The sequence below is a fragment of the Diabrotica virgifera genome, chromosome 4 (genome assembly GCF_917563875.1).
Source record: "Diabrotica virgifera virgifera chromosome 4, PGI_DIABVI_V3a".
Classification (NCBI taxonomy): Eukaryota; Metazoa; Arthropoda; class Insecta; order Coleoptera; family Chrysomelidae; genus Diabrotica; species Diabrotica virgifera.
This window is the reverse complement of record NC_065446.1, coordinates 181274463-181287210: the sequence shown is the minus strand read 5'-3', so window position 1 is coordinate 181287210 and position 12748 is coordinate 181274463. Positions and strand designations below refer to the sequence as shown.

Here is a 12748-nt window from a genome sequence, read left to right as displayed (position 1 = left end):
AGTGAGATCAGAGGCCCCCATGAGGGAGCTCTCCGATGATAGTGAATAGGAGACTGCCGTGAGGGAGCCTACATCAGGTTCAGAGGTAGTGGCCCCCTGGGGGAGTCCCTCACCTGAGAGGAAGTGTTTTGTTTTCATTTATGGTTCCTTGTCATTTTAGGTCCCACGAGTAGCTATACAGGGATATAGCAGGTCCACCCGGCCAGAGCCCCGCATGACCGGGTAAGGCTATTTACAAGGGGATTTCGCCTGGTGCCCCAAGGGAAACGCTACGGCCGCTACTACTCCAGCGACCTTCCATCCACAGCACGTTACCTTCACTTTGAATTGGAGGAGGTGGTCCACGGCGGGGTTTTGGTAGGAGATTAAGAGATTTTACACTTTTTCTCTCCTCCTGAAGCCCCACTAGCCAGAGATTGTATCCAGCCGTTCTTCTATACGCCACCTGGAGACGCGCCTGCCTGCCATACTCAAGCGGCTTTGGGACTTTCTTTGTTGCTTTATCTTGGGTTAGGGAAAGTGTTTCGACGTCATAACTGATGACTGAGAACACACATTAGTCGAACGTCTTCTTTTTCAAATAATTTAGTATGTTGCTCTTGAATATGATTCTTTTCTGCAGTTCAGCAGTCTGGAGTTCAAGTCTCCAAGTTCCTGACAACTTGGATTTCATGACCAAAGAATTTATATTTTTGAACTAATGCTATTCGTTGCATTTGATTTTTTGATTTTCGCTTGATTGGAGTTGGACTTAGAGTTGGAAGAGAGCTGCTTCTTAGATTTTAATTTTTTTATGTCTGTTTATTTTATGATTACTGATGCTAATTTGATTTCAGTACTAGTTGCCTCACATGTTTATAAAGATGAACGTACCTTCCTTAATATTTTGGAAATTTTGTACCCTATTCATATCTTTGGAGAAACGGAATCCTTGGCCTACATAAAAATACTGTTAGCTCTGGGATATAGGTACAAGGTGGGTCAAAGAAAAGAGTCCACCTCAATATTTGGCAGTAGTTATTAGACTTTAAGGAAAGGCGGAAACAGGTCGATTTTTGTTCTAAGAGGGACACATTTTTACGATACATACATCTGTCATTTGTCAACCCCCTCCCTTCCACGTCCCCAACACCTTATTTTTAAATAGGGAATAGGGGTCGTGTGGTAGCCCATTTGAAATGGTATTCAATGCTCCATTCAATAATATAAACTTTATCATATAATTTTTTAAAGAGGGTGTCCAAAAATATTTTTAATTAAATTAATTGACAAAAATAAAGAAGTATATATTTTATTTAAAATAAATTTTTCTGTTGTCAGAAAACAGAAATAAATGTTTATTTCACAGATAAACATTGCTTTTCGCTTAAATTAAATGTTCAAACTTCCAAGAGGTAGGTGGATGACGGGAACTGTCTTGAACATTGAAATTACGCAAAAAGCAATGTTTATTTTGCGAAATAAGCATTTATTTCTGTTTTATGGCAGCAGTAAAATATATTTTAAATAAAATAAATTACATACTTTTCTTCTTTTTTTTTGTAGATTTATTTAATTAATAAAAAAATTTTGGACACCCTGAATAAATAATTATGATAATGTTTATATTACTGAATAGAGGATTGAATACCCTTTCAAATGAGCTACCACACGACCCCTATTCCATATTTTAAAATAAAGTATTGGGCACGTGTAAGGGAGGGGGTTGACAAATGACAGATATATGTATAGTAAAAATGTGTCCCCCTTAGAACAAAAATCGCCCTGTTTCTTCATTTCCTTAAAATCTAATACTGCCAAATATCGAGGTGGACTCTTTTCTTTGGTCCACATGCATATTAATCAAAATTAAAAACCAAATATATAATTTTTGATACGTTCTAATGATACTTATTTGGATGATACAACAGCAAATATCTACATAATATGTCAAAAGTAAGAATAGTTTTAAATTTTCATTCAGAACTTCCAAATTATTTTCTGCTACAGGAACCTACATCACCTGAAATAAAAATAGAAATTCTATTATTTCTAACTCTATATATTTTTCTTTTTAAAAAGAAGGATTTAATGAGATTTCAATTCACTAACGTATTATTCAGATGAGTGAAGTTTCTTGAATATTTGAATATTTTAAATGAATCGGCTTTAAGGATCTTTAAGTGTTTAAATTTTACATTCTACCAAAGATTATATCATAAACATTAAACAAACTCTTTGTGTAATATTATGCGATTTCATATTTCAAAAATATAAAAAAATATTTTCGATTTAAGGAGTGGTTGCTAAGAAAAGGTGGTTATTAAACTAACCGAGATGGCCTACGCCAGATTACTTAAATCTATTTATTACCATTTTTAACAAAGGGTGATTTTCAATCCTTAAATGCAAAAAGCAGCCAGAAAACTACAGAGGTATCAACTTGTTAAATACTAAGCTAATAATAAAGACTAAAATTCTACAAGAACCAATGAATCAGAGGATAAATTTAGCGGATGAACAAAAAGAATTTTCGTACTGGCAGATTGCATACAGATGCAATATTTGTCACAAACCAAATTACTGAGAAATCACTCGAGTATAATAGACCATCATTTATGTGTCTGATTGACTTGAAGCAAGCATTTGACAGGGTAAAAGTCAAAGATATAATCCATTTTTTGTATAATAGAGAAGTCCCCCTAGATATCATAAAAACCATTGAAAACAGCTACCAAAACACAAAAATGAAAGTCAGAATAAATAGACAACTTACAGAACCTATAGACATAGGCAGGGAACGAAGGGAACCTTTCTCGTTGGAACTTTACCGCGCTGGGCAGATGGGACGTGAATTATAGATTGTAAAATTCCCTTATCTTCTTTAGTCTCAGCATCCGTTATGGCTTGCAAATTTTAGAAGCCTCTGAGGTGTAACCAGAGAAGGTTTTCATTGTTTTAAATCTGGTGGGATATGAAGTAATATTTTTAATAATATTTTATTTGCTATTAGATTGAAAACTTAGTGTTTTGCTAGTAGTTGCCGCTAGTGCATCCCTGCCATTTCGTTCGTTGCGATCCGTAACTGCACGCCGGGGTTTGTTCTGGTTGTGTCAGAGAGAGCAACATATTATGTGCATCCGGATGAGAGACTAATAAGTTTCGAAACCGGTAGAGGTTTTTGCTGCACCCTCTGATTGAACTAGAATATGATGCGGCTCTAGTTTCGTGTTCCAACGAAATTGAAAATGGTTTTTCATTTTTGATTTACATGTTTACTCTAATTGAAGTACGAGGGAACCATTCTCAAAACTAAGTTTTCAATTTAATAGCACATAAAACAACATCCAAAAATGTTACTCTACATCCTATCAGATAGAAAACAATGGGAACCTTATCTGGTATTACCCCCAAGGCTTCTACAATTTGCAAGCCATAACGGATGCTCAAACTAAGGAAGATGAGGGAATTTTACAATTTGTAATTCACGTCCTATCTGCTCAGCTTTGTATAGTTCCAACGAGAATGTTTCCCTTCGTACTCCAATCAGAGTAAACATGTAAACCAAAAATGAATAACCATTTTAAATTTAGCTGCAACACGAAACTACAGCCTCATCATTATTCCAGTCCAATCAGAGAATGCAGCAAGCAACTCTACCGGTTTCGAAACTTATTAGTCTCTCGTCAGGAGGCACACATGCTGCTCTCTCTGACCCAACTAGGACAAACCCCGGCGTGCAGTCACGGATTGCAACGAACGAAATAGCAGGGATGCGCTAGCGGCAACTGCTAGCAAAAAACTAAGTTTTCGATCTAATAGCACATAAAACAACATCCAAAAATGTTACGCTACATCCTACCAGATAGAAAACATACTGGTAACACCTCAAAGGATTCTACAATTTGCAAGCCATAACGTAAAGTAACATTTTTGGATGTTGTTTTATGTGTTATTAGATTAAGAACTTAGTTTTTTGCTAGCAGTTGCCGCTAGGGCGTCCCTGTCATTTCGTTCGTTTCAATCCGTGACTGCACGCCGGGGTTTGTCCTAGTTGGTTCAGAGAGAGCAGCATATGTGCCTCCTGATGAGAGACTAATAAGTTTCGAAACCGGTAGAGGTGCTTGCTGCACTCTCTGATTGGACTGGAATAATGATACGATAATGATGGTTATTCATTTTTGGAACCATTCCCGTTGGAACTTTACCGCTCTGGGCATATGGGACGTGAATTATAAATTGTAAAATTCCCGTATCTTCTTTAGTCTCAGCATCCGTTATGGCTTGCAAATTTTAGAAGCCTCGGATGTGTAACCAGAGAAGGTTCATATTGTTTTCAATCTGGTGGGATGTGGAGTAATATTTTTAATATGATTTTATGTGCTATTAGATTGAAAACTTAGTCTTTTGCTAGCAGTTGCCGCTGGGGCATCCCTGCCATTTCGTTCGTTGCGATCCGTAACTACACGCCGGGGTTTTTCCTGGTTGGGTCGGAGAGAGCAACATATGTGCCTCCTGATGAGCGACTAATAAGTTTCGAAACCGGTAGAGGTGCTTGCTGCCCTCTCTGATTGAACTTGAATATGATGCGACTGTAGTTTCGTGTTGCAACGAAATTGAAAATGGTTATTGATTTTTGATAAAATATTTTTTTCAACGATCATAATTAATTCCTCCCCAGAATATGTCTCTTCCTCGTTTATATTTAAGAAGAAATCTGGCAGTTTCCGTTCTTGATTTTCTTCCTCGTCCTCTAAGTACACGAATTCGTTAATCATCTCATTTTACACATCCTGCTTTCGTTTGAAAATAGCACACTTTTCCAATTTCCAATGTTCCAGTTTTGGTGTTGAAGACACCAATTTATGTGATCAATCTTGTACTGCTTGGTTACCTCGTCATTCCGTAACTTCTTCCTGCAATTATAGTCCTTGGGCACGGCAACTTTTCTTCTTGTCGTTTCAACTAGAATATTTACACCTATAGCTTCCAAAATCTGCAGCTTTCAAATACATAGTTATTACATACAAGTTTAGTTGAGTGTACTTAATCCCAAATTCTCATGCCAATCGATGAAGGTTCACCGAAATCGGAGGTAATAATAATTTAGGTTTACCTTCATTCGCTGTACTATTATCAACAAATAGAATATCTCGGTAATTATTATAGGCCTGGATCTTGCGTACCAAAACTTGCGTATCATCACTTGCAGATCTTGCGTACATCAAAGTTTGTTCGACTAGAGACCTCTAAGCTATTAACAAATCTTCAGCTTGCTATTAATCAATTTTTGGGTAAGCGCGATCCAGGCCTATTGGTTTAAATTAAATTTAGAACATGGCATTGGAAGAGAGCCAATAAGGCGGTTTTTAAAGATTAAAAAGTTGAATTACTAGCAGTGGTTCCTTAGATACAACCGGTCGAATTTGACCGGCATTTGCGACATCTTTGAATTATTACCTTTCTATTTCGGAGCACTTTATCAATAGATATCGGATAAGCATATCTGTATCATATAAATTTTAATAATAAGAAAACAAACGAATGCATTGCGAAATTAGGAAAATTGACCACTTGTATTCTCTTCTCCTTCAGCCTTAAGTAATCCAACTTTGGACATAGGCCTCCCCCAAATCAATCCAGTGTTTTTTATTTTGCGCCACTTGTTTCTTGTTGTGTCCTCCAATCTTCAATGTCATCAGCCCATCTCATTTGTGGCCTTCCTCAGCTTCTTCTTCCTCATGACGATTTGAATTTGTTGTATTTCGTGATTTTATCTTTTATCCTTCAGTCAGGCATTGTGTCCTTCGCAGCTCCATTTTAATCTGGCAGCATTTTCTCCTGAGTCTTGTTTTTTTGGTTTTGCATCTAATCAATTCATTTGTTTTTTAGTCCATAAGCCTCACCCCGAGCGTTGACATTTCCATTGCTCTTGGTGCCGTTACTATTTTATTCATGTTGGCCTTGGTGAGCGGAATGGGACGTTTCATCGCCGGCCGTTTCATCGCCAGTTAGTCAGTTGATTTTGTATTATGGGAGATAACACGACATGACGTTAAATTCAGTTAAAAACTTATGACAATTAAAAAGATAAAAAATATTACTATATTTACTGTTCTACTTCCCCTAAATTTTTGTACAAAAATTTTGGGTTCTTTTCGAATTTAAGAAACAGTTTCTCTTGGTTGAAAATGTTGACCGTGAAATTTAAACGATTATCATTATAATATATTTTATATTATAAAAATTTAAAAGTCTATTAAAAGATTAAGTATGGCAAAGGCAATAGTCATATCTCGTATTTCCTAGAATTCCTAATTAATACTAAAAATAAATAATAAATGTAACTGTCGAAAATTCGGAAATATATCAGATAGCGATTAACTGACTGGCGATGAATCGGCCGGCGGTGAACTGGCGGCATCGAAACGGCGGCGATGAACTGGCGGCGGTGAAACGCCCTAGACCCCTTGGTGAGTGTCCACGTTTGTGAATTATACGTAAGTATAGGGAGGATAGACTGATCGTAAACTCTGGTTTTCAAATATTGTTCTAGTTTAGTGTTTTTCAAGATCCAACTCCGTTTTCCAAATACTGCCCACGCTCACCTTATCCTTCTGCTAATTTCGGCAGTTTGATTTTCTTTGTTAACTTTCATTATCTATCCCAGGTAGATGTATTCGCTTACTGTTTCTAAATTTATACCATTCAACGTTATTTTTCTAATGTTCGGTGTATTCGTCATTATTTTTGTTTTTTCCAAGTTCATCTTAAGACCTACTTTTTCCGAAGCTTGAAATAGTCGCGTCATCATGGTCTGTAATTCTTCGAAATTTATAGCGAATATTACAATGTTGCCAGCATATCTCAAATGACTCAGTTTTCTACCATTACCATTTATTCCTTTGTCTACCCAGAAAATATCTTTGACACGTCTTCCAATCCCAGTGTGAATATATTTGATGAAAAAACGTCTCCCTGGCAAACTCTTCTGTCGATATAGCTTTGATTTTTTCATCTATTTGTATTTTCATTGTAGGTTTCTTGCAAATATTATATATGGGCATTCTGTATCAACAACTGATCCTAAAGCTGTTCATAGCTCTCTGCATAGATGAACAAAAAACATGACGGTAACACTTCATAGAGACCAGTTATGGCAAAAATGGTAATAGAGACCAGAAAAGGACAAAATAAGTATGGGTGGATCTATTAAGCATAAAAATAATACTATACATTTACATACATTTTTTTTTATATTTTACCTTTAACTCCTGGCAATCCGGGTAGTCCTGCCGCACCGGGAGCTCCCATTGGACCGGGTATTCCGGGTGCTCCTGGGAGACCTACAATAAATAATAATAATAATATTTTACATAATATATTTCACACCTGTGTACATAATTAGAGCTAAATGGTTTAAATATTTTTAAGCAACTGAAACTAGTTTTAACGAAACAATAATTTATAAAAATAATGTAAAAACTATTTTAGGGGAATGCAATTAGAACGAAAATATGCATTGTTTCGGAAAAATTCAAACAAGCTTATATTTTTCTAAAAATTTATTTGTTAGTTTATATACATGTTAAAGTAAAAAGTTCTACTCGCAGATTTGGCCGCTAATTGTTTATTAATTGTTTAAATAATAACAATTGTTTTGTACAAATAATTTTAAAAATATCGCTAAATTCATGATTTTACTTTGATCAAATATGTGTCTATTTTGTTTTTGATTATGCTAAATCCGAATATGGCATTGCAATTTGAAAATTCTTATATATACGCTCTTATACAGTGTGTCTGCGTAGCTAGGAACCACATGGAAAACTTTTTTATTATCAATTTTACGAAAAAAAGTTATTCTTAATAAAATGCTATGGATAGTCAAAAATCTAAAACTCAACAATCAGATATCAAATTTTACCAATGTTATACGAGTTATGTCAAAAATATGAATTTCGTTAAAGAGTAAAGTACCTTTATATTCCAGAATATAAAAAATGCTATTATGAAAAGTTGTTTGAAATTAGAAACTGTGTCTTAATATACAATTATACCATTCTAGCCGAACAAAAAATTTAAATTTTCTAAAATGTCTGGTCTAAAATCTAAGATACAATTATGAGATATCAAACTTTTTTAATTCTATACGAGGTATGTAAAAATATGAATTTTTCTTAAGAGTGAAGTGCCTTTATTATTCACAATATTTTAATTAGAAAGATGTAATTGATCACTAAAACAATTTTTTTAATTCCAAACAACTTTTCTTAATAACAATTTTCGATATTGTGAAATGTAAAGGTACTTTACTCTTAAAATTCGGCCTAGAAATAAATGAAGAAAAGACAAAGTATATGGTGCCAGGCAACACAGAAAGAGAACCTGTAGCTATGCTAAAGTTAAGAGCGTTCGATGGAAAAGAATATAAATTTTAACGAGTAAATCACTTTACATATCTAAGTGCCATTATAGATGAAAAAGGACACGAGCAAAACGAACTAAAGCACAGGATAGCTAAAGGTAACCGAAAGGTCGGCAGTTTAAAAAAATTATTAAAGTCAAATTACGTATCAAGAAAGACGAAAATTAGACTATACCAAACTGTAATAAAAGCAACAGTCACCTACGGATGTGAAACATGGGTACTAAACAAAACAGAAGAAGAAATGATAGAGAGATGGGAACGCAAGGTACTGAGGACTATTTTCGGGGGGAAAAATACGGCAGATGGTTGGCAAAGAAGAACTAATCAAGAATTAAGAATGCTTTACAAGGAACCAACTGTAACAAGATACACAAAGGCACAAAGAATCAGGTGGGCAGGTCATGTCGAGAGGATGGATAGGTCAAGAATGCCAAAGAAGATACTATTAAGAAAACCAGTTGGGACAAGGAGACGAGGTAGACCAAGAAAAAGGTGGCACGAAAAGTTTCAAGAAGATATAGGATCGATGGAAATTACAGACTGGAAAGAGAAAGCGAAAAACAGGATACAGTGGAGAAACATAGTGCAGCAATTTTTACATAGACATTAAATCAAATTATATAATAAATATAAGACATTAGTATATATTGTCATTTGTATTATGTAAAATTGTTATTTTTAAGTTGTAAAGCCCTAGGCCTCCAAGGCCTGTAGAGCATGTTAAATAAATAAAAATAAACTTTACTCTTGAGTGAAATTCATATTTTTTGACATACCTCGTATAACATTAATTAAAATTGATATTTGATGATTGCATCTTATGCTTATGATTGCAAATTACTTTTTTTCGTAAAACTGATAATAAAAAAGTTATCAATAGGTTCCAAGTTACGCAGACATACTGTATAAGAGTTAAAAAAATTTTTTTTGCTGAACATTTATTATTGTTGAAGCTTATTATTAAATGTATTTTAGGTAAGTTTTACAGAAAAAAGTTTTGATCACTTTGTATGAACATTTTTTTAGCTGGTAATTTTCGGTTTTTGTATTACATTTTTGTTATCTTTCTTAATTTTCTTAAAAAGAAATAGTTTATTTCATTTCAAAAGTAAAATAATTTAGTGCATTATAAAACTGTAATAGATCTGTTCAAATTTGAGTAATACCGTCTTAAAGTGGTGTTAATTCTATAAAACTACGAAGATTTCAAAGATTACAATTTTTGAGACGTCATATCATTTGAATTAAATTTTTGAGATTTTTTTTGAATGAATCATCATTTAGTTAAATGCTTGAAAGGTAAGTTATGCAAAATTGAGAGTTTTATAAGAAAAATTGCATTAGTTACAGATTTTTAAATCATTTTTAACCAAATTCATGTAAGGCTCATTTTCCGCCCACACTGTACTTATTCCCATACATTTTATTTCTTTCTATTATAATTATAAGATAGCTTAATTATTCTTCTTTAATGTTCAATTTGTAAAATTTTATTTGATCAATTAGTTAAACAATTACATTAAAATTACCCAACCGTGCACTTCGCCGTACGTTAGTTTACAGTTCGCCAATGTTTGTGAGAAGGGTGACTTTGGCGTTATAAATAAAAAATTATAGAAGATACAGATTTAATTTTAGAAAATTATTTATATAAGGTTTTTTTTGTAGCATTTTTTGAATTTTTTTATGGTCAAGTCAGTTTTTTTCTAAAATTTATATTTTCGGAGTTATTTAAAAAAAACATCTAATTTCGTAGTTCATTTGTTTAACCTTCGGATGACCAAGCGGGGGAAATTGTGACCCCAGCGTATGTTTTTCTTTAATAAATTCAAAAGTATTTCCAATTTTTAACTCATTATTTTTTTATTTGACTTTTATATCATTCTAGATATCCTCATATTTTGAAATAAAAAAATCCCCTATATTTTACGAATAAAAAAATATATTCTGAAGTTGATGTTTAGTAAAATACCGTCTATTATGTGTAATTCGAAGTAGTTTTACGCTAAGGACGTCGACTTTGCAAAGTAACAAGACACTTACTCAACCTACACACACTACACATGACACTAATACTCATGTTGTGACTGGCTGAATGAGATATAGTCCATGCCAAAAAAAATTAAAAAAAAAACTTCATTTTTTTGTTAATTGTCATTTTTGAAATTTTTGACCTGGGGTCATTTTTCCCCCCCTTGGTCATCCGTGTAACAAAAAAAGGGAAGGTTAATAAAAAATGAAGCACCCACTTCTCGAGTAGAACTTTTTAATATGTTGTTTATTAAAGATTTTTAATGAAATTACAAAAAGTTCTATCTTTTTTTATTTTACCGAAGTGAAAATCTTATTGTCAGCTAATAAAATACGTACATTCGACGTAATTTAAACAAGGACCTACGCCCAATTTGCTGAGGTAAATAGTACAGTGAACTGAATCTCTGGATGCTGCCAGCTTCTTCACCTCTGTACAAAAACTTCGGCTCAGCTGTAGGATCTATCGCCTTTAGTAAAATACCAAATTAAAGATGATAATAGAACACATAATGAGAAATGAAAAGCACCGCCTCACGCAACTAATCACCCAGGGTAAGAATGAAGGAAAACGTGGTCCCGGTAGGCGCCAGATTTCATGGCTTAGAAATATCAGAGACTGGACCGGCCTTGATTCTACATCTTCGTTTAGAGCCGCATTGGAGAGGGACAGATTTGCCAGTGTAGTCGCTAACCTCCACTAAAGGAGAAAGCACCACAAGAAGAAGAAAGATGATAATATAATTTATTTCTCTGAGCTACACTAACTTCCCGGGAGACCTAATGACGGTGCTTTACTGACCGAATCGTTTGGTGGATCAAATGATAATCATCGATGAAGCTGCATGTTAACAGTTTGAAGTGAGTCGATGGAACGTATTTAAAGGCACATCTTTACTCGTTGAATTAACGCGAAATAATGATTCTAATGTATTCTCTTTATTAGCGGCACGATGAATTGGGTCATAGCCCACGCGACCAACGAACAAAGGGTTTTATTTAGTCAGCAAAATTAGCGTCCATTGCCAAAAATATTGTTTATGATTAGCAATAATTAAACTAATTAAATAACCCTCACCTGTTTGCAATATAATAACAATTGCGTTAGTGTGATATACAGGGTCATAAAAATATTGTTTAATATCGAATATGAAAATTGAGAATGTTTGAGATTAAACAACCTCCAAACAGCTGGAAGAGTAGAGTCAAGGAATGCTATTGCATTTCTCTTGCCCAATTGGCTAAAATACTCTAGTAAGGCTCCTACGTATATAATTTCGGTGCTTTGTGGTCTTATTTTGTATTTTCTTTCCTCCACACTTCCAATGCGATCGTCTATCTTATACAAAACTGGGTAACTGTTCAGCTATTCATGTCGCTACGGGTGTCACTTTCGACGCTCCAATCCGTTTTAACCCCCTTTTGATGTTGTTTTGTCGATTCGTTTTGTTGTTGTGTTGTAGGGATGGCGGTTTTTGACAAAACACCGGTTTTCGGTTATACCGGTTTTTTTGCTTACGGTTTAACCTGGCGGTTATAACCGGCCCAAAAACCGGTTTTCCAAAAACCGGTTTTCGGTTTTTTTAATCCAATAGGTTACAATGTTACATTTACAATGCACTTTAGAAAGAACATCAATATCAATATAACTAAAACACAATTGTTAATAAAACCATCTTATTCTATTACTTATTATATTTATTTATTATTTTATTATTATTATATATTTATTGATTATTATTAAATATAATATAGCGTAAGATTAATATATACATATTGCAATAATATACAATTTAACACAACCATTTCAACTTTTAAAAAATTTCCCAGATACTTTCAAAAGGGATTTAAAAAAATACTACCAACACAAATATTTTACTTAAAAATAAATTGGCTAATGCAATTTATCTTTTATTTTTACTACCATCAAAAAAAATGTATCATGTATTTCTTTTAACACGTTTGTATAGGGCTTTTCATCGATTGCCATTTGTTTCGAGCTTCTGTCATGGGTCATGGGTCACATAATATTAATATATCTACGTCATACTTCTTTGGTTTGTATCATTGGTATTACCAATAACGTATGACTGTGAATGAAAAGCCCTATGTTTGTATAATAGGTGCATTTTAACTCATTTAATACTTCCTGTATATGGGTGTATCATTTTGAAAACGTAGGGAAATCCTTGGAGATTCGTATTCGTAATCGGTAATTCGATATTCATAGTCAGAACATTATTTTTGGTAATCAGAAAATGTCATTCACCCACTTTCAATGTCAAGAGTCAAGTGTGAAAAATAGAT

At 33.9% G+C, this 12748-nt stretch overlaps 1 protein-coding gene across 2 annotated transcripts in view; it reads right to left on the bottom strand.

Moving 5' to 3' along the window:
- Positions 1-1864: 1864 nt before the first annotated feature.
- The window catches only part of LOC114337880 (collagen alpha-1(VIII) chain), a 35458-nt gene continuing 24574 nt past the window's right edge, over positions 1865-12748 (bottom strand). For both annotated transcript variants that reach the window (XM_028288434.2, XM_050648611.1), the window contains 2 exons: positions 7245-7325; positions 1865-2002 (listed from right to left, as the gene is read on the bottom strand). In XM_028288434.2, coding sequence (XP_028144235.2) covers positions 1974-2002; positions 7245-7325 — 110 coding nt within the window. In that variant the 3' untranslated portion in view covers positions 1865-1973. The remainder of the gene's footprint in view (positions 2003-7244; positions 7326-12748) is intronic.